Source organism: Mandrillus leucophaeus, unplaced genomic scaffold, assembly GCF_000951045.1.
Source record: "Mandrillus leucophaeus isolate KB7577 unplaced genomic scaffold, Mleu.le_1.0 Scaffold408, whole genome shotgun sequence".
NCBI classification, from domain to species: Eukaryota; Metazoa; Chordata; class Mammalia; order Primates; family Cercopithecidae; genus Mandrillus; species Mandrillus leucophaeus.
This window is the reverse complement of record NW_012104343.1, coordinates 324,962-348,393: the sequence shown is the minus strand read 5'-3', so window position 1 is coordinate 348,393 and position 23,432 is coordinate 324,962. Positions and strand designations below refer to the sequence as shown.

The following is a 23,432-nucleotide window of genomic DNA, read 5'->3' as shown; positions in this document are numbered from 1 at the left end:
GCCTTTCTCCTGCCTCAGCCTGCCAAGTAGCTGGGAGTATAGGCACCCATCACCACGCCCAGCTAATTTTTTTGTGTTTTTAGTTAGAGACAGGGTTTCACCGTGATAGCCAGGATGGTCTTGATCTGACCTCAGGTGATCCACCCGCCTCGGCCTCCCAAAGTGCAGGGATTACAGGCGTGAGCCACAGCGCCCGGCCAAATCTTGTTTTTTTTTTTTTTTTCAGATGGAGTCAAGACTCCCCAGGACAGAGTGCAGTCGCGCAATCTCAGCTCACTGCAACAACCTCCGCCTCCCAGGTTCAAGCGATTATCCTGCCTCAGCCTCCTGAGTAGCTGGGATCCCACCAACATGCCTGGCTAATTTTTGTATTTTTAGTACAGGCGGGGTTTTACCATGTTGGCCAGGCTGGTCCTGAATTTCTGACCTCAAAAGATCCGCCCGCCTCAGTCTCCCAAAGGGCTGGGATTACACTGCACCTAGCCCCTATGAATAATGTTAACAACTCTTAATTTTCAAAATAGTCTTCTCTCTCTTTTAGAGAAGAATAAAATGAAGCTAAGCAAATACTTATAATAGAAAACAACTGCCTAGTTGTAAAGATGAGCAAAGAAACACTGTTTAACTAACTCACTTTCTGACACGCTGTCTTGGGACCTGAAATAATCAGATTAGGACATTCTGTGTGATATCTGAAGTAGTGACATGATAACTACTACCCAAGAAAGCAATTCTATGGTAACGGTTAAGTATATCCACTATAAAATACTATGGAGCAACAAAACATAATAGCTTCAAAGACTAAAGACATGGAAGAAACTCGCATATGCCCACTAACTACAACTAGGAAAAAGTACGTATGCTGGGGAAAAAAGCTGTAAGAAAATACCTCAAAATGGTAGCACAGGTTTTATTAGCAGAGTGAAATTACAGAATTTTGTCCATGTATCTAGTTTTCCAATCCATATTCCATTTTATATAAACATATCCACATATAAGAACTAGATAGTAATATCAACATTCAATCTATCAGTCTTTAACTACGACCACCATCTCTGTTAATCACAACCTAAGCTACCAAAATCTTCATTGCAAGCCTTAACAGAATAGTATTTATGTCTATGATGGTAATATTGTAAAATACTCTCCTATACTTCTTTCCTTATACTTTTTCAGCTTCAAAATGACTTTTCTTACCCTCACCTCCCTTAATCAAACCTACTTCCTTCTTCTGCCTTTCCTTATTGGCTAATGGTACTACCAACTATCATTCTAAAGTTCTCAACTTTTCTCTCTTCCTTATCCTCAACTTACTTAAAAACTTCCACTGGCTCCCAAATGCCCACAGGAAAATGTCCAAATTCTTCAATACATTATACAACATGTTTCATTCACTGCAAACTTTTGTTTCAACTCAGGCTACCAGTCCAAGAAAACTATTCTATGTTAGAGCCCAGTGGTTTGCCAAATGTTTAAAATCAGATCCCCCAGAGAATTCTGCAGATGCCTCATGGATAATTTATTGGTAGAATAATACAGAGTTCACCTTCACTTCTATATCTGTTTATTTGTTTTTATGACTACAGGCTCTAGAAAACCTCGTTCACATAGATAGATTGGAAGGAAAGCAGTTTTGTTTTAGCCATGTGACTTGATTCTTTCAATGCCTTTGAGTTACCTGCCAGGATTCACAAAGTGATCTATAAAAAATTATTTTAATAATCTCTTATGGCTGACGATTATTTGATCTTCCTACACATGTGTTGAAAACAACTAAAAATCACCTGGTTTGTTCCTTTGTCATTACAGCCATTAATTTCCAACATGAATAGCAGTATTTCAAATTGCCACTCTATCTTGTTTCCCAGAGGGGTTTTTACAAACCCTTTCTGTTCAAATCCTAGTAAGACTGAGGATGAATAATAATGTCTTTCATTTATAAAGTAGGATTAGAGTCATTATGCAAAGGGAAAACCAGTCTGACATCTTAATGCAACCATATTCTCCGGCAGATCAAGTTTAAGAAAGAATACACATTAAGGTGGAATGTGTGGAACTCAATTTCTTTAAAATATAAAACTTGGAAAACTGTAATATATCCTGAGGCATTTGAACCTCACTCCTAAAAACACTACTCTAGTAACACCAGATTTCTTATCTTTATCAGAAAATATCATGTTCTTTAAAAGTACGATATTTCTGCAGATTCTATTGTGTCTTCTGAAATACCTTTTCCCCATGTCTGCCTGTGAACTGCTACTCATTTCTAAGACATAATTTCATTAACCTCTTTGTGAAACCTTTCCACACCCTGCAAGCAATTAATTAAAACCTCTCTGTGTTTCCGTAGTCCCTACACAGAACCCTTTCCCTTACTTCTTCATGCTCACATTTATGTTGAACTACAATGATTTGGGGATTTGTTTGGTTTTTTTTTTTTTTTTTTGGAAACAGATCTCACTCTGTTACGCAGGCTGAAGTGCAGTGTTGCAATGGCTTGACCTCTTGGGTTCAAATAATCCTCCTGCCTCAATCTCCCAAGTAGCTAAGGACTGCAGGTATATGCCACCACCACCACACTTGGGAGATTTTTAAATTTTTTGTAGAGATGGGACTCAATATATTGCCCAGACTGGTCTTGAATTACTGGTCTCAAGTAAACCTCCTGCCTCAGCCTCCCAAAGTGCTGGGATTACAGACATGAGCCCGTCTCCCACCTACAAAGATCTGTTTCATATTTAACTCACCCTTATACTCTAGGTCCTTCAGGCCAGGGTCAGATGATATTCATGTTTACATCATAGTGTCTACCCCTGCACCTCAGGACATAGTAGGCAGGTAATAGATAATGCCAATGTGATATTCATTGAAAGCCTAGGCCGGGTGTGGTGGCTCACACCTGTAATCCCAGCACTTTGGGAGGTCGAGATGGGCAGATCACTTGAGACCAGCAGTTCGGGACCAGCATAGTCAACACAATGAAAGCCCGTCTCTAACAAAATTACAGAACAAATTAGCTGGAGGAGGTGGCACTTGACCCGTAGTCCCAGCTATGTGGGGGGCTGAGGCACAAAAATCACTTGAACCTGAGAGGTGGAGGTTGCAGTGAGCTGAGATTGTGCCACTGAACTCCAGGCTGAGCTAAAGAGAGATTCTGTCTCAAAAAACAAAGAAAGCCTAAATGTATGCCATTCCCATGTACAAAGCTGGATCACCAACAAGCTATATATCTGAGATATATAATACTGTTTCCAAGGAAATAGCTTCATAGGTGTATAATTTTATAATATCTAGTTAAGTTTTTACTAGAGGTAGATATAAAAATTCATTTATACTTTGCCTAAAATTATTAAAAATATTATCCATTATAATCATCATTGTCTCTTCTATAAAGACCTTGATGTACTGGTACTCAGAACTTACTACTGGGAAAGACTAGAAAAACTTTTCCTCTCCATACCAACTAATAATGCTCCATACAAACTAATAATCACTTTTAAGAAGGTGATAAATAGCTCATTATGCTTGTCCCTGTTCTTGCCCCAGCCATCAGACAACTCCAACAGAAGTTTTGTGTTCAATTTCAGCAATTCCTTACAGCTTTGATTCTCTGCACAATTAACTCTCACATGTCCTCTCTTGCCTATAATTACCCAGGATTTTCCTCATTTGCTTTTACTTTAGTAGTTCTAAAACTGTATTCTTTTAACTTCCTAAACAGAGGTATTAAAACATCAAATACTTTTATGTCATCATTAACTTTAGTGCCTAATACAGAGCTCTAAACAAAATAATCACTAACAGATACAAATACATTTGTTTTCATATAGCTACTACTTATATAAAATTACATAGAAGATATCTAGATAAAGAAGATTCTTGTACTCAAAGCCTCACAATCTGTTTCTTAAAGAAAATACCAACAAATCCTTCTAATTTTTAAACTACTTTCATGTAAAGTAAGTATTTTTCCTGTTAATTTTACAGCATACCTGTGTAGGTTCAGGAGCCATACTCTTCCTTTGTTCTGTTGATTTTTCTATTGCTTCACTAAGAGACTTTGCATATTGTACCATAGCTTTCAACTGGGAATCAGTTAAAACCCATAATAAGTCATCCAATATTAGAACTAACTTCGTTGCTATGACATTGCAGTCCTTTAACTGTAGGGGAAAAAAAAACATGTTTTATAAAATTAAGCCAAGATATAAACCTTGTAATACATTTGTATTCAAAAAACGTTTTCAAAACCTTTTTGAATAGAATTAAATATGGATTCTTCCTTCATACAAGTATTTACTGGCCAGGCATGGTGGCTCATGCCTGTAATCTCAGCACTTTGGGAGGCCAAGGCAGGTGGATCACCTGAGGTCAGGAGGTCGAGACCAGCCTGGCCAACATGGTGGAAACCCTGTCGCTACTAGAAATACAAAAATCAGCCAGGTGTGGTGGTGGACACCTGTGTAATCCCAGCTACTTGGGAGGTGGAGGCAGAATTGCTTGAGCCCAGGAGGCAGAGGTTACAGTGAGTGGAGACAGTGCCATTGCACTCCAGCCTGGGTGACAGAGGGAAACTCTGTCTCCAAAGAAAAAAAAAAAGGTAGTATTTACTGAGTTCCTATAATATGAAAGGAATATCTCCTACTACTAGAGAAGCAGTGGTAACAAAAGACAGACAAATCCTTGTACAAATTATATAGCACTTATATAACTTAATTTTGCATTTATAGCTAATAAATTATATAATTACTTATATTCAAAGACTCAATAGAAGAAATGAAATTATAAGACAGTAAATGTTCAACAAATATTTGACAACTGAGAAATATATTCAATTTACCAAAAATAAAAATGTTTAGGCCAGGCATCATGGCTCACACCCATAATACCAGCACTTTGGGAGGTCAAGACAGAAGGAGTGCTTGAAGCCAGGAATTCATGACCAGCCTGGACAACATAGTGAGACCCTGTCTCTACAAAAAAAATTACAGATTAGCTAGGCATGGTGGTGCATGCCTGTAGTCTCAGCTACTTGGGAGGCTAAAGCAGGAGGATCCCTTGAGCCCAGGAGTTCGAGGCTGCAGTGAGCTAGGACTGTGCCACTGCACTCCAGCCTGGGCAACACAGCAAGACCCCATCTCCAAAAATAAAAATAAAAATAAGGCAGAGGCAGGAGAATCACCTAAGTCCAGGAGCTCAAGACCAGTCTGGGCAATACAATGAGATCTCATCTCTACAAATAACTTAAAAAATTATTCAGGTATGGTGGTGCGTGCCTGTAATCCCAGCTACTTGGGAAGCTGAAGTGGGACAATCACTTAAGCCTGGGAAGTCAAGGCTTCAGTGAACCTTGATCATGACACTGCAATCAAGACCAGGCAATACAGTGAGAGCTCATCTCAAAAAAAACAAAATAAGATAAAAATAAAAACAACAACAAAAAACCTTTGAAAAATCTATTAAACCTAAGACTGAAGAACATTATACCAGTTTTCTATAAATATTATCTGAGTAACCATACCTCCTTTTATTTTGCATTATTTTAATATGCCACTGGTAGTATGCCAATATTTCACCTAAGACATTATTTAAAATTTCCTACAGTTAACTAATAGTTAACACACAAATCGAAAAGTCAAATCCAAGAGTTAACACATGAATCCAAAATGTAATCTTGTTGACTCACCCTTCTTTTAAGTGTGACTCTGATTTTTGATTGGTTGGTTATTAATCGAACAGGAGCACACATAATTTCAAGATGTGAACTTTGGGTGGCATCTGCCTCTATTCTTATCATCTGCCAATTTATTTCTTTAAAAGTCAAAACCTAAGGAGAACACAGAGATTTAACTTCGCTTACTCATACAAAACAGAATGAGAAAAATGTAGTTTAAAAACAAAGCAAATGTATATTCTCAATTAATTTTCAAATGACATTTTAGATATATTCACCATGTTTTTATTTTTGTAAATTGTATTATTCCATCAAAGTCAATTACACATCTTCATATTCATATTCATCATATGTAAAGCTGTTAATGCTTTTATTCTAAGCAATTCAGTTAATGTAAAGCTCAAATGCATTAAATCATGTTACCAAGAAAGAACTAAACAACATATTTTAGTTTGGGGAATTAAAAAATTCAATTCTGAGTAGCTGAGAAGTTAAAATAGGGCTTTAAATGGAAAGATTTACTACAGTAAAAGCATTAAAATGTGCACATTTTGTAACTGAATGATTAAATGTAATACAGAGAGCTGGGTGCAATGGTTCAGGCCTGTAATCCCAGCACTATGGGAGGCCAAGGCAGGTGGACAGCTTGAGCCCAGTATAAGACCAGACTGGGCAACATAGCAAAACCCTGTCTCTACCAAAAATACAAAAATTGGGCGGGTGCAGTAGTACATGCCTTTAGTCCCAGCTACTCAAGATGCTGAGGTGGGAGGATCACCTGAGCCCAGGGAGGTCAAGGCTGCAGTGAGCCGTGACTGCGCCACTGCACTCCAGCCTGGGCTACAGAGTGAGACCCTGTCTCCCCCGCACCCTCCCCCAAAAAAGTAATATAGAGAAATGCAAAGTTAAAAGGCAACCATGAGATGTGATTTCTTTAATCGTTCTCTTTTACTTGTCACTACATGAAACATTTGAAAAAGAAAGAAAAAAAATGTTACCTCTCCTCTCTGTGGATCCTGAATACGAGTAAATCTTAAATCTCCATGTTCCCAGTGTGCATTTACACTATAGATCCGAAGCTGAGAAAGTTCAAATGAAGCATTGAAGGCTTTTGCTCCAATTCTGATGACTATAGAATTTACAGAAACAGTAATTCCCTCAACTACTTTTTCAGCAAAGCTGTATTCACTGGAAAAACAAAGTAAAATAAAATACATTAATGACAAAACTAATCTTTAAAAGTTCTATTAATATTTGCACATTGCTGGTAGGGGATGGTGGCTCACACCTGTAATCCTAGCACTTTGGGAGGCTAAGGCAGGCAGATTACTTGAGGCCAGGAGTTCAAGACCAGGCTGGCCAACACAGTGAAACCCCATCTCTACTAAAAAAAAAACACACACACAAAAAATTAGCTGGGCACAGTGGCATATGCCTGTAATCTCAGCTACTTGGGAGACTGAGGCACGAGAATCACCTGAACATAGGAGGTGGAGGTTGTGGTGAGCTGAGATCACAACACTGCATTCCAGCCTGGGTGACAGAGAAAGACTCTTTCTAAAAATATAGATAGATAGATAGATAGATAGATAGATAAATAGATAGATAGATAGATAGATAGATAGATAATTTGCACAACACCATATTATTATTATTATTATTATTTTTCTGAGACAGAGTCTGAACTCTGTCACCTAGGCTGGAGTGCAGTGGCATGATCTCAGCTCACTGCAACCTCTACCTCCCAGGTTCAAGCAATTCTTGTGCCTCAGCCTCCAGAGTAGCTGGAATTACAGGCACGCACCACCATACCTGGCTAATTTTGTGGATTTTTAGTACAGATGGGGTTTCACCATATTGGCCCTCAGGTGATCTGCCCACCTTGGCCTCCCACAGTGATGGGATTACAGGCGTGAGCCACCAGGCCCAGCTTATCATTCATTTTTATATTGAAAAAAATAAATGTTTTTTATTAAAACAATAATCTAAGCTGGGCCTGGTGGCTCACGCCTGTAATTTCAGCATTTTGGGAGGCCAAGGCAGGAGGATCTCTTGAACCTGGAGTTCGAAACCAGCCTGGGCAATATAGCAAGATCCCTGTCTCCACAAAATATTTTAAAAGGCCACACATGGTAGCTCATGCCTGTAATCCCAGCACTTTGGGAGGCCACTTGAATCTAGGAGTTCAAGACCAGCCTGGGCAACACAGAGAGACCTCATCTCTGTAGCAAATTTAAAAATTAGCTGAGCATGGTAACACTCGCCTATGGTCCCAGATACTCACAAGGCTGCAGTGGGAGGATCTCTTGAGCCCAGGAGGCAGAGGTTGCAGTGAGCTGAGATGGAACCACTACACTCTAACCTCGGCAACAGAGCGAGATGTTGTTTCAAAATTAATTAATTGATTAATTTATTAGCTGGACATGATGGTGCATGTCTGTGGTCCCAGCTACTGGGAAGCTGAAGTAGGAGGATCACTTGAGGCTAGGAGGTTGAGGTTGCAGTGAGCTGTGATTGTGCCACTGCAGTCTAGCCTGGGTGACAGAGAGAGATTCCATCTCAAAAAAAAAAAAAAAAAAAAAAGGAAAACAAACCTCAAACACAATGATCTAGTCTAGTTAGACATAAGTTATAAAAATAAAAAATAAAAAAATGCTATTCTCAGCCAGGCATGGTGGCTCTCACCTGTAATCCTAGCACTGTGGGAGGCCAAGGTAGGTGGATCACTTTAGCCCAGGAGTTTGAGACCAGCCTGACCAACAAGGAGAAATCCCGTCTCTACTAAAAACACAAAAAAGTTAACTGGGCATGGTGGCACATGCCTGTAGTCCCAGCTACTTCGGAGGCTGAGCTGAGAGGATCGCTTCAGTATGGGAGGTGGAGGTTGCAGTGAGCTGAGATGGCACCACTGCACTCCAGCCTGGGCAACAGAGTGAGACCTTGTCTAAAAAAATAAAATAAAAAATAATTTTTTTTAAAAAACACTCTTCTCACTCTCTAAACCTTTTCTGGTTCTCAGAGCTGCACAATTTTTTTTTTTTAAATACTCTTCTTAAAATGTAAAAGACTTTTTGGCTGGGCACAGTAGCTCACATCTATAATCCAAGTACTTTGAGAGGCAAAGGGAGGAGGACTGCTTGAGCCCAGGATTTAAAATCAGCCTGGGCAACACAGGGAGACCCCCATCTCTACAAAAAATACAAAAAACAAGCCAGGTATGGTGGCTCGCACCTGTAGTCCCAACTACTTGGGAGGCTGAGGTGGGAGGATCGATTGAGCTTGGGAGGTCAAGGCTGCAGTGAGCCAAGATCGTGCCACTGCATTCCAGCCTGGGCAACGGAGTGAGACCCAAAAATACATATTCATATTCCATTTTTTTTTTACTCTGAACACCACTCAATGAATGTATTCATTCTCTTGATATCCATTCCAGACCTATTAAATCAGAAATTCAAGAAAAGGAGCTTCAGAGACTTTGTAGATTTAATAAGCACTCTAAATGACTGTTACAATCAGGCAAGTCTGAAAAATGCTGAAACAGATTAACCACACTGCCATGTATCAAAGTATGAGGATGATTTAAATAGTTTAAATCATCACATGATTACAAAGTCAAAATTATAAAGCTTATGATACTATAAAAACAAGAATTAGAGAGGACACTATCGACTATACTAAGCACACAAGGACAAAATGATTCATTTTAGTTCTTTCTGACTCTAGCCAACCTAAAGGCCAACAACTATTCTCTGAAACCTGGAATCATAATTGAACCTGTAAAATCTGAAGTTGCTGGATGATGCTACATTACAAAGAAGTTAACATGAAAGCTCTTTTCCCAGTCACTAGTATCTGTAGTCCAAATATAAACTGCACATCTGATAAACCTGCACATCTGATAAATCTAATGGTGGAATGAATCACCATTAGATTCCCATGGCATGCACTGTAGGTATTCTCATGGCATGCACTAACATAAAGGTGGCTCAACCTTTGTAAAAGAGCAGTGAGTGAATGTGTGTCTGTGTACACACATGAATGCATTCACCCTCAAGAAAAGTTTTATCAACGGTTTTACATAACACCTAGAATACTACACATGTTCAGAGCTGCCATTTGACGCAACACAAAGAGGCATCAATCACATTAAAAATCTATGTGAACAACTGATGTGAATGCAAAAATAATGCAGAAATCCTGTTGCAGGAAAATCATGTATAGTACTAGATCGAAATTTAACTTGAGTGCAAAAAAGCAGACAATATATTATTTAAAAATTTTTAATAGCTTCTAACATTTCAAAAAGGCTTTATGAAATGGTCCCCATACTTCTGCTTTATTAGTATCCGATTTTCATCTATCAAAATATAACCTGTGGAAAGCAAAAACATTTTAAACTTAATGAATTTTAGAGTCACCCAAAAGGTCTATAATTTAAGGCATCAACTTAACTCTTTTTTTTTTTTGAGACAGAGACTCTCTCCATCACACAGGCTGGAGTGCAGTGGCATAAGCTCAGCTCACTGCAGCCCTGACCTCCCAGGTTCAAGTAATTCTCCTGCCTTGGCCTCCCCAGTAGCTGGGAATACAGGCGGATACCACCGCGCCCAGCTAATTTTTGTATTTTTCGCAGAGACGGGGTTTCACCATGTTGGTCAAGCTTGTTGCAAACTCCTGACCTCAGGTGATCCGCCCACCTCAGCCTCCCAAAGTGCTGGGATTACAGGCGTGGACCACTGCACCAAGCCCAACTAAATTCTTTTTTTTTTTTCCCTTCCTTTGAGACAGTCTTGCCATTGCACGCCAAGGCTAGAGTGCAATGGCACAATCTTGGCTCACTACTACCTCTGCCTCTCAGGTTCAAGCAATTCTCCTGTCTCAGCCTCCCAAGTAACTGAGATTATAGGTGCACAGTGCCATGCCCATAAAGTTTTTTGTATTTTAGTAGAGACAGGGTTTCATCGTTTTGCCCAGGCTGGTCTCAACCTCCTGAGCTCAGGCAATCCACCCACCTCGGCCTCCCAAAGTGATAGGATTATAGGCATGAGTCACCACTCCTGGCCTCCCAACTTAACTCTGAAGAGTCATAAAAGTTCCACTGATGCACACAAAATGATATGCAGAGAAACTGATCAGAGGCTCTCTTATTTATAGAATGCCTAAATTCTTCTGCTTCCATTTTCTGCTGCTGCTCTGCCATTAATCACTATTATTTAATAATAGCAAGGAAAACAAGATGAATAAAGGAAGTTAAAAGTCAAATCTGCAACTTTGCAATGTATATAACTAAAACTGCAAAATGTTTGATGGGAGAGCTGACTGAAATAGAGGCAATTTGAGGTTAAGGCTTTTTTTTTTTTTTTTTTTAAATGTACTGTTACTGCCAATAACGGAGTTGACTATAGAAAATAACTCCCTTTGGCAGTCATGCAGATGAACAGAAGTAGCTTACCTTTGTCCTGAAGCAGTTGCAATTGGCGATGGGCCATTAGGGCTTCTTGGTTCTTCACATGTACTCATTTCCATTATTACTTTATCCAGGGACTAATAAAAACGTTAAAATGTAAACAATTAGATTCTTTATTTTATGTATATTATTAAAGTATTATGTAAGATTATTTTCTCTTTCATTTTTCCTTAGGAAGAAAGTAAACAGTAAGTGAGCAGAGTCATTTAAGTGTCTCTTTACAGGTCTAAAAAGACAAATGCCAAAAAAACACAAAGCACTCACTCCGTTCTCAAGGCATTTATTATCTAGTGGAAAAACTATGTGTATTACAGATGTATGGAGCGGGGAGGAATCAAGGCATAGCCATTAACTACTGAAATCATCAGATTTCATGAAAACAGAATTTCTACTCCCAGATATATTCATTGATAAAATTATATTTTAATAAATAGGATTGAACTACCCCCAAAAGCTTATTACAATCTAAGATCTGAGCTATGAGACACAAAACTATAGGAAATATAAAATAAGCAGGAAATGTGAAAAAAATAAACACCCCCATAATGGAAAAAGTTCTTTCTCAGGGTGATACTTTTTTCCTTGGAGAAAGATCTAATGTCCTTAATAGTCATCACTAACACAACTCCAGTCATTCTTCATTCTCTATTTCACATATAGCATTTATTATTATTTGAAACTGTCTTGTTTTATTCATGTTCTTGATCATTATATTTTTTAAATGAATGAATGAACAAATGATTGATTTTCTTCAACTTTCCTTAAAAAGCAAAGTATATTAAAGAACATATTTCATAATTTACTAGATCAGTAAAAGGAGAAACAAAGACAGTCTGGATCAAATGTTATTGAAAGAATAATCCCACGGTACATCAACAAAGAGTTGAATGATGCAATAAAATACTATGCCAATTTAGAACATAGTATTCTAGACCTGAAACACTTTAAAGATGCTCCTACTTTAACGTTAAAACTTCTCATTTAAAGGATGAAAAATCTGAGTCCTATCAAAATAAAATGAAAGCTAACTGGTGAAAAATCCAGACTATATGTCCATGAAACAAAAGTTTACTATGAACAGAGTAGCTAGATAATGTATATATAAAAATGTTTATTTCTAAAGAGGCTTCAGAACTCACCAAACAGATGGGATGTGTTTTCAGTTTTGTCCATGGGATCTACAAATGAAAAATTTTTAAGATGTATCACTAAGAAGAAAATAATGTAAACAGTAATCAATACAGGTGTTATATTCATATAGGACAGACACAACAAATTATATAAAATCACTTTTCTTAAATTACAAAATAAACTGAGCAACTCACTCATACTTTTGAAATCAGATGTACCCATTTTATATAAGAAATTATTACTAGCTGTATCTTCTGTCATCTTTTGATTAGAAATTGTAAGTTCTTTTTTCTTTTTCTTTTCTTTTTTTTGTTTTTTTTTTTGAGACAGAGTCTCTTTCTGTTGCCCAGACTGGAGTGAGGTGGCGTGATCTCAGCTCACTGCAACCTCCACCTCCTGGGTTCAGGCAATTCTCCTGCCTCAGCCTCCCAGTAGTTGAAATTACAAGCAAGTGCCACTACACCCGGCTAATTTTTGTATTTTTAGTATAGACAGTGTTTTTGATATGGTGGCTAGGCTGGTCTCTAACTCCTGGCCTCAAATGATCCACCCAACTCAGCCTCTTAAGGTGCTGGGATTATAGGCGTGCACCACCACGTCCGGCCAATTTCAGGTTATTTTAAATATCTTTTTTTTAACAATCCTTAAAACAAATCTTAATATCATAATTTAAACGAAGAGTTCCCAGCAAAACATAATCAGTGTTCTGTCCATTTAACAACCTGTTTAATCCTAGAATTCTGAGCAATCATTTTGTAAATATTCAAGATAAATACAAAAGTTAGGCCATTAATATAAAATGTAGGAAACATCAAATATATAATGTTGAAATATACCCTGTAATAAAAATGTCAAGTTTTGCCTCCAAAAGACTCTTAGATCTAATAAATAAATTCAGTAAGGTTTAGGTTACAAAATCAACGTACACAAATCACTAGCACTGCTACAAACCAACAAAAACCACGCTGATAATCAAATCAGGAACTTAATCCCTTTTACAATAACTACTACTACTACAAAAAAAAAAGACGTAGGAATATACTTAACCAAGGAGTTGAAAGATCTCCACATGGAGAACTAAAAACACTGTGGAAAGAAATCATAGATGACATAAACAAATGGAAATACATTCCATGCTTGTGGACTGGAAGAATCTATACTGTGAAAATGACCATACTGCCCAAAGCAATCCACAAATTCAATGCAAATCTTCTCAAAGTACCAACATCATTTTTCACAGAATTAGAAAAAACAACCCTAAACTTCATATGGAACCAAAAAAGAACCCAAATAGCCAAAGCAATCCTAAGCAAAAAGAACAAACCTGGAGGCATCACATTACCCAACTTCAAATTATGCAAGTCTATACTAACCAAAACAGCATGGAACAGGTATAATAATAGGCACATAGACCAATGGGACAAAACAGAGCAAAGTATTCTGTTCCATTGAACAGAATACACAGGCCAATGGAAAACTAAATACATAGGCTAATGGAACAGAATAGAGAAGCAAGAAATAAAGCCAAATACTAACCATCAACTGATCTTTGACAAAGCATACAAAAACACAACTGGAGAAAGGACACCATATTCAATAAATGGTGCTGGAAAAATTGGATAGCCACATGTAGAAGAATGAAATTGGATCCCTATCTCTTACTGTACACAAAAATTAACTCAAGATAAATGAAAGCTTTAAATCTAAGATCTGAAACTATAAAAATTCTAGAAGAAAACCTAGGAAAAACTCTTCGGAACATTGGCCTAGGCAAAGAATTTATGACCGAGACCCCAAAAGCAAATGCAACAAAAATAAATGACACCTAATTAAACTAAAACACTTCTACACAACAAAAAAATAATCATCAGAGTAAACTGACAACCTACAGATTGTCAATATTCACAAACTATGCATCTGACAAAGAAAATATTCACAAATTATGCATCTGACAAAGGACTAACATTCAAAATCTACAAGGAACTCAAACAATCAGCAAGAAGAAAACAAATAAGCCTATTAAAAAGTGGGCAAGGACATGAACAGACATTTTGCAAAAGAAGATATACAAATGGCCAACCACATGAAAAAATACTGAAAATCAGTAATCACAAGGGAAATGCAAACTAAAACCACATTGAGACACCACCTTTTCCCAGTCAGAATGGCCATTACTAAAAAGTTGAAAAACAATAGCTGTTGTTACGGAAGTGATGAGAAAGGAATGCTTATACATTGCTGGTAGGAATATAAGTTAGTACAACCTCAATAGAAAACAATATAGAAATTTCTCAAAGAACTAAAAGTAGATCTACCATTTGATCCAGCAATCCCACTACTGAGTGGGTATCTATCCAAACAAAGGAAGAGAAGTCACTATATCAAAAAGACTCTGGTCCTCATTCCAAACATGATCCTATTAAAAAAAAAAAAAAGAAAGATACCTAGACACACACGTCTAATGCAACGCAATGCACAATTGCAAAGATATGGAATCAATCTAAGTGCCCATCAACCTACGAGTGGATACAGAAAATGTGGTAAATACCATGGAATACTACTCAGCCATAAAAAAAAAAAAGAGCAAAATAACGTATTTTGTAGTAACTTGAAAAGAACCGGAGGCCATTATATTAAGTGAAGTAACAGGAATTGAAAAACCAAATACCACATGTTCTTTTAAGTGGGAGGTGAGCTATGGGTATGCAAAGGCATACAGAGTAGCATAATGGACTTTGGAGACTCAGAAGGCGGGTAAGGTAGGAGAGGGGTGAGGGATGAAACTACTTCCTGAGTACAAAGTACACTACTCAGCTGACAGGTGCACTAAAATCCCAGACTTCGCCACTATACAATTCACTCATGTAAACAAAAACCACTTGTATCTCTAAAGCTATCGAAATAGAAAAAAATTACTAAAATAAAAGTGTCAAGTCTTTGTAGATATTTAGGTTTCCAAAGGGTAGAACAAAAATTAAAAGTGACCATCAAAGGATATAGGAACTTTTCTATAATCTTTTCTTAGGAGCCCAAATTTTAGTTTTATGGAACAATCAGCAAGCAGTATTTCAACTAAGCAGACAACTCTCAAATAAAGCCTCATCTTTAAGACCAATAACCAATAAGTGACACAAATTGACATACGATTAAAGATAAGTAGAAGTCAGTCAGGCATGGTGGCTCATGCTGTAATCCCAGCATGCTGGGAGGCAGAGGCGAGTGGTGGATCACCTGAGGTCAGGAGTTTGAGACCAGCGTGGCCAACAGGATGAAACCCCATCTCTACTAAAAATATGAAAATTAGCCAGGTGTGGTGGCATGTGCCTATAATTCCAGCTACTTGGGAGGCTGAGGCAGGAGAATCGCATGAACCTAGGAGGTAGAGGTTGCAGTGGGCCAAGACAGTGCCACTGTACTCCAGCCTGGGCGACAAGAGCAAGACTCCGTCTCAAAAAAAAAAAAAAAAAAGGTAAGTAGAATAACAAGTTATAATAATAATAATAGGAATGATACTAACAATAAACAGAAACCCTTACAATTCTCAAAATGGGCCAGGCATGGTAGCTCACACCTGTAATCCCAGCACTCTGGGAGGCCAAGGTGGGTGGATCACGAGATCAGGAGATTGAGGATCATCTTGGCCAACATGGTGAAATCCCATCTCTACTAAAATACAAAAAAATTAGCCAGACATGGTGGCAGGTGCCTGTAATCCCAGCTACTTGGGAGGCTGAGGCAGGGGAATCGCCTGAACCTGGGAGGCAAAGGTTGCAGTGAGCTGAGATCACGCCACTGCAGTTCAGCCTGGTGACAGAGCAAGATTCTGTCTCCAAAAAAAAAAAAAAAATCTCAAAATGAAAAAGAAACTAATGAAGAAAAGGGATAAAACTGCAAATTTATTAGTTCTCATGTCTTCATTTGAAAAAGTATTTACTCACTACTTTTTTAAAATTTTTTTGAGACAGGGTCTCACTCCATCACCCAAGCTGGAGTGCAGTAGCACAATCATGACTCACTGCAGCCTCACCCTTCTAGACTCAACTGATCATCCTGCTTCAGCTTCCCAAGTAGCTGGGACTACGGACGCATGTGCTACCATGTTGGGCTATTTTTTTTTTTTTCCAGTAGAGATGCAGTCTCATTATGTTACCCAGGTTAGTCTCAAACTCCTGGGCTCAAGCAATTTGCCTACCTCAGCCTTCCAAAGTGCTGGGATTACAAGTGTGAGCCACCATGCCCAGCAACTCACTACAAGTTTAGATTGTCCCATTTGACAATAAAACTTAAGAAAAAACTATCTTTGAACATGTACCAAATGGATGCAATTATTAACAAATTAATAATTTAAAAATATTAATGGAATCACATTTAAACAAAAATTAAGACCTATAAAGTAGTTAATATATGCCTTTAAATATAAGGCACAACTTTATGCAAAGGTATCTTTCTTTTGAAATTATATTAATAAAAATGTTTTTACAGAATTATCTAAAATTAAGTATTTTAAAAGAAAGAGCCAAAATATAGAAAGAAAACATAAAAGTCCTTCTACAAATATCAAGCCACGGATATCAAAGTCTCACCCTGATGGATGCTTTATTACAAAAAACTTTGTTGATAGCAAGCCATGTCGGCAAATCCAACATATTCTGGAGCACTTCTTCATCTAACTCCAAATTCTTCAGTTCACCTTCTCCTTTAAGGGTACTTAGATTTATCTTGTCAGGAGATAAATTTTTGGTAAATCTGAAAGAGAATATACATTGACATTTATTTATGTGTCAGTTAGTACACTCCAGAGTCATTTTTTCAAATATACAGAGCACTAAAAATAGCAGTGCATGCAACCTAATGTCCATCAATGACAAACGGTTAAAGAAAATGTGGTACACATACACGATGGAGTATTATTCAGCCATAAAAAAGAATGAGATCCTGTCATTTGCAACAACATGGATGGAACTGGAGGACATTACAGTTAAGTGAAACAAACCAGGCAAAGAAAGACAAACTTTACACACTCTTCTTCATTTGTGGGAGCTAAACATTAAAACAATTGAACTCATGGAGATCTAGAGTAGAAATGATGGTTACCAGAGGCTGGAAAGGGTAGTTGGGGGGAGCGGGGGTGGGAATGGGTAGTGGATACAAAAACACAATTAGGTAGAATGAATACGATATTGATATGGTTTGGCTCTGTGTCCCCACCCAAATCTCATCTCTAATTGTAATCCCCACACGTCAGGGGAAGGATCTGGTGGGAGGTGATTGGATCATGGGGGCAGTTTCTCCTATGCCATTCTCATGATAGTTAGGGAGTGAGTTCTCACAAGATCTCATGATTTAAAAGTGTTTGGCAGTTTCTGTCTCTCTCTCTCTCTCTCTCTGCCACCATGTAAGACGTGCCTTGCTTCACCATCACCTTCCACCATGATTGTAAGTTTCCTGAGGCCTCCCCAGCCATGCAGAACTGTGAGTCAATTAAACCTTTCTTCGTAAATTACTGTCTCAAGGAATGTCTTCATAGCAGTGTGAAAACGGACTAAGACAGATACAGTATTCAACAGCAAAAAAAGTGGCTACAGTCAACAATAATTTATTGTACATTTTAAAGTAATTAACTCTATAACTGGAATGTTTGTAACACAAAGAAATGACAAAGGCAGCCAGACACGGTGGCTCACACCTATAATCCCAGCATTTTGGGAGGCTGAGGAGGGCGGATCACTTGAGGGCAGGAGTTCAAGACCAGCCTGGCCAACATGGTGAAACCTGGTCTCTACTAAAAATACAAAAAAATTAGCTGGACGTGTTGGCGCATGCCTGTAGTCCCAGCTACTCGGGAGGCTGAGGTGGGAGTTTCGCTTCAGTCCAGGAGGTGGAGGATGCAGTAAGCTGAGACTGTGCCACTGCACTCCAGCCTGGGTGACACAGCAAGACCCTGTCTCAGGAAAAAAAGAAAAAAAAGATTGGAAATAATTAACATAACAGTGAGCATTTTCCAAGGGTTTACTGTGTTCCAAGCTCTTGGCATATACACAACTACTTCATTTAGTTCCCATGATAACCTATTAGGATCTATACTGATTTTACCCTCATTTTTGAATGAGTAAACATAAGGAGAAACTTGAACTTACTTGCCTAATATCACAACTAACAATGATATTATAAATTACACATCTACTTTGAAATACATTCAATACATTACTTTATCTTCCAAACAACCCTGAAAAATAAAAAATTACTATGTCCAACAAATACGTTTTCAAAAGTGAAATTGCTGAAAAAACTAAACTACTGGCTAACAAGAGTTAGTCTTTACTTTTTTTGGAAATTAAATATACAGCAATAGTATGTACTGGGTTATTTACATGCCCTACTTGTCAACAAGAATACCAATCAATAAACTCATGTTTCTCCAGTGACTCCAAACCAGAATTTTTGAGCCAGATTCTATGTGAATTCATATCTTCTCACAGGATGTCAACTGAGAAATACAACAATCATTTAACACATGTGTTTGACCAATGATGCTGAGCTGTATTACACTTGCTTCTGATCATGCCTGATTCAATACCATGACACTTTCTCATAGGCTGCCACTCCTAGCCATAGATAACAAGCAAACAAAAACCCTGCCACTTCCCTGAGGCAGAATATTAGAGCCAGAAGACAACACTCAGTAAGTATGTATTGAGAATTCATTATGCAGACACACATACTGGGAACCAGTACACTTGAGGTCCCTACCCTTGTGGAGTTTTCAGTTTAGTTGGTGAGACAGATCAAATGGCACAACTAAGACAGAATATAGCAGGGGTTCTAATCCAGAGCTTCTCTGAAACAGGAACTTTTAAAGGAAGAGAAGTTGTTAACTAGGCAAGGACGAAAACGGGGTAGGGAAAGAAAGTATTCCAAGCAGAGGAATAAAATGCATAAAGGTTCTAAGACGGGAGGGAACATGATATAAAGCGGAATTGAAAAATGTATCAGAAATACTGTAATCTATAATACTTATAGGGAAGGAAGGATGGACAACAGACTAATTTGAATAACTTAAAAATAGAACATTTGACTATATATTCTAACATCTGACTATATATCCTTAGTCTTGGGCATGGAGGAATATGGGCATGGAGGTGAAACATGGTTAGCGAAGAAATCAGGCAATACCTTGATTGGGTATGTACAAGAATGTTCATTTCAAGGATACTTACAAGAAAAAAAAAGTGAAAACAATCTAAATGTCCCAAGAAGGATAACCCATCTAATCATAATACTCCATATTATTAATACATACTTATCAAGTAATATATGTTGCCAATCATATAAAGAAATGCTTATAATGTTTGATGAAAATTCAAGTCACAAAATTATGTGCTATAATTTCTAGTATGTAAAAAATGCATCATAAAATCCCATGACTACCTATGGCTGGTGGAGTTTTAGATTTTTTTGTTTTTGTGTTTGAGACAGGGTCTCTCTCTGTTGTCCAGGGTGGAGTGCAGTGGTGTGATCATGGCTCATTGCAGCCACAACCTCCTGGACTCAGGTGATACTCCCACCGCAGCTTTCCAAGTAGTTGGGACCACCACACCCAGCTAATCTGTTTATTTATTTTATTTATTTTGAGACACGGTCTCACCCTGTTGCCCAGGCTAGAGTGCAGTGGTTTGATTTTGGCTCACTGCAACCTTCACCTTTGAAGCAGTTGGGACCATGGGCACATGCCACCACACTCAGCTAGTTCTTTTTTTTTTTTTTTTTTTGTGAGACAGTCTTGCTCTGCCACCCAGGCTGGAGTGCAGTGGCACGATCTCGGCTCACTGCAACCTCTGCCTTCTGGATTCAAGCGATTCTCCTGCCTCAACCTCCTGAGAAGCTGGGATGACAGGCACATACCACCATGCCTGGCTAATTTTTGTATTTTTAGTAGAGACAGGGTTTCACCATGTTGGTCAGGCTGGTCTCTAACTCCTGACCTCGTGGTCCATCCACCTTGGCCTCCCAAAGTGCTGGGATTACAGGCGTGAGCCACCGTGCCCAGCCCCAGCTAGTTATTTTTTAAAGACAGGGACTCACTATGTTGCTCAGGCTGATATCGAATCCCTGGGCTCAAGCGATACCTCCTGCCTCAGCCTCCCAAAGTGCTGGGATTACAGGTGTGAACCACCACACCCAGCCTAGATTTACTTCTCCTTATTTATACTTTTCTGTATAAGTATTCTATAACAAGCGTGTATCACTTTTATAAAGACAAAAGTTCAAGAGAAACCAAAAAAGACTGGCCTGCCAATAGCAAAAGTAAAAAATGAAGAGGATTAAAATATATGTAATTTAGCCAGGAGCAGGGGCTCATGCCTGAAATCTCAGCAGTTTGAGAGGCCAAGGCGAGAGGATCACTTGAGCCCAAGAGTTTGAGACCAGCCTGGGCTGGTCTGTATATTAGTGAGCCACTATATTAGTGAGACCCTGTGTCTACAAAAAATTTTAAAAAGAATTAGTCAGGCATAGTGGAACACTCCTGTAGCCCCCATTACTCAGGGGACTGAGCTTGGAGGATCGCTTGAGCCTGGCAGGTCAAGGCTGCAGTGATCCATAATTGTGCCACTGCACTCCAGGCCTGAGTGACAGAGCCTTTGTCTCAAAGACAAAACAAAAAACAGAAATAATAGCTAACAATTCAATAAAATTTCCAAGCAAATGAAAAAAATAGACTTGATTTAGATTATACATTTTACAATCAATACACCATTATCAGGGTCTAAATTATGTGCACTGTACTAAGTAAACATTTAAGGGCAAAACAAAACAAAACAAAAGGTCCATATAATCAAAGATTTATAATTTGGTTAAGGGAAGAAAGAATAAATGCACAAAAAGTCAAGAATCTCAGGAGACTGAGGAAGAAGAATTGCCTGGACCCGGGAGGCGGAGGTTGCAGTGAGCTGACATTGCACCACTGCACTCCAGCTTGGTGACAGAGCGAGACTCCATCTCGAAAAAAAAAAAAAAAAAAGAATCTCAGCTTGCTAGGCGCACATGAGCTCATGCCTGTAATCCCCAGAACTTTGGGAGGCTGAGGCAAGTGGATTGCTTGAGCCCAGGAGTTCAAGACCAGCCTGGGTAACATGACAAAACCCCATCTTTACTAAAAATACAAAACTTAGCCAGCCATGATGACACGCATCTATAGTCCCAGCTACCCATGAGGCTGGGGTGGGAGGATCACCTGAGCCCAGGAGGTCAAGCCTGCAGTGAACCACGATAGTGCCACAGCATTCCAGCGTGGATGACAGAGTAAGACCCTGTCACACACACAAAAAGAATCTCATATCACCGCCGGGCGCGGTGGCTCACGCCTGTAATACCAGGACTTTGGGAGGCCGAAGTGGTTGGATCACTTGAGATCAGGAGTTCGAGACCAGCTTGGCCAACATGGTGAAACCCGTCTCTACTAAAAATACAGAAAAATTAGCCGGGTGTGGATCCCAGCTACTCTGGAGGCTGAGACAGGAGAATCGCTTGAACCCAGAAGGCAGAGGTTGCAGTGAGCTGAGATTGCACCACTGCACTCCAGCCTGGGAGACAGTGAGACTCTGTCTCAAAAAATAAAAAAATAAAAAAGTATCATCTCAACAAGAGGTAAAATGCTACCTACTGCTTACTATTTAAACTATATCTCAGATTCCTCATCTGTAACATGGGGATAATAGTACCTGCCTCACAGAGTTGTTTTAAGGATTAACCCAAAACATGTAAAATGCTAGTTATGATCCCCAATATGAGTAATAACTCAGTAAGTGTTCACAATTATTAAGACTAAGATACAGGCCAGGCAGTTTGGCTCAGGCTTCTAATCCCAGCACTTTGGGAGGCCAAGGTAGGAAGATAACTTGAGGCCAAGAGTTTGACACTAGTCTGGGCAACATAGCGACACCCTGTCTCAGAAAAAAAAAAGAAAAAAACAATTCCCATTATTCAATATTTCATGGTATAACATGAAAAATTAGATGTTACAGGGAATTTACCAATGCACGTTAGATTGTTTAATTAATAAATTTAAAAAGTAGATACTCTTAATCTGCAGGTATTAGATAGGCTTCAAGGAGTCTACAATATTTTATCAGACTTTCAAAGGGGGTTTTGGACACAAAATATGCTAAGAACCACTGCCTTAAAGAAAATGATTAATTTTAGTCACCTAGAAAATAAATTATTTCAACACTATAATTCAATATTTAATGGTTATAATTCAATTATTTAGCTTGTTATTAATAAATACCTCTTGGAGTGGCTACCCAGCTAACAACAATTCATTCTTCTGGGAAAAACTGTATACACAGAGGAAAGATGCACATCTAAGATACTTTTTAACATACTTCCTTGGTTATAGTGATTGATTTACAGGTTGACATGGCATCTAGGCTATTCAATCATATTCTTTCCTCCAGAAATTTGAAACAAATAGACCACTTTGGGATCAAACTTATAAATTAATAATGGACAGTGACTGAGAAACACATAGCCACAATGTTTTAGAACTGAAAGGTACTGAAAAGATTCTTGTCCATTATTTTCCATTCTCGTCAGCTGGGCCCAACTCACATCCTTAATATGAACCAGTAATTGAAATCACTAGCTAGTGTCTCAAGACTATGTGTCCCTACAAGGATGAAATTCTCATTATCATATGAAGAGTTTTTATAAGAACCAGTATCTTTAAGCAAGCAAATTAATTTAACAGCTTCTGTTTGATTTTATTCAAAACAATACTTTCAGATGGGAAAATACCTTAAAACCACATTTTAAAGTCATACAAGAGAAGATGTTTTCAGAAAAACTTCCCCAAATCTGACAGACTGCCAAGTACTTTGGCTAGGATCACTAAGTTATTATCTGTAACTAATTAAATCCATTCATAGCCCATGGACCTCATCATGCAACCATAAAGATCCCTTCAATCAAAACTAAGAAACAGATCAAGGTTTTTCTTTTTTATTATTATTACTTTTTTTTATTATTATACTTTAAGTTCTAGGGTACATGGGCACAACGTGCAGGTTTGTTATATATGTATACTTGTGCCATGTTGGTGTGCTGCACCCATCAACTCGTCAGCACCCATCAACTCATCATTTACATCAGGTATAACTCCCA

At 38.4% G+C, this 23,432-nt stretch overlaps 1 protein-coding gene across 2 annotated transcripts in view; it reads right to left on the bottom strand.

The window, feature by feature from the left end:
- UHRF1BP1L (UHRF1 binding protein 1-like) overlaps positions 1–23,432 on the bottom strand; it is a 96,790-nt gene that overhangs the window by 55,263 nt on the left and 18,095 nt on the right. Inside the window, exons 2-7 of one of the 2 annotated variants that reach the window (XM_011992221.1) lie at positions 16,856–17,018; positions 12,281–12,319; positions 11,127–11,218; positions 6,673–6,862; positions 5,687–5,827; positions 3,993–4,163 (exon numbers count right to left, since the gene is read on the bottom strand). In XM_011992221.1, the coding sequence (XP_011847611.1) occupies positions 3,993–4,163; positions 5,687–5,827; positions 6,673–6,862; positions 11,127–11,218; positions 12,281–12,319; positions 16,856–16,918 (696 nt within the window). In that variant the 5' untranslated portion in view covers positions 16,919–17,018. Of the gene's footprint in view, positions 1–3,992; positions 4,164–5,686; positions 5,828–6,672; positions 6,863–11,126; positions 11,219–12,280; positions 12,320–16,855; positions 17,210–23,432 lie in introns of those variants that run through there. The other variant, XM_011992220.1, reaches the window with a different exon arrangement.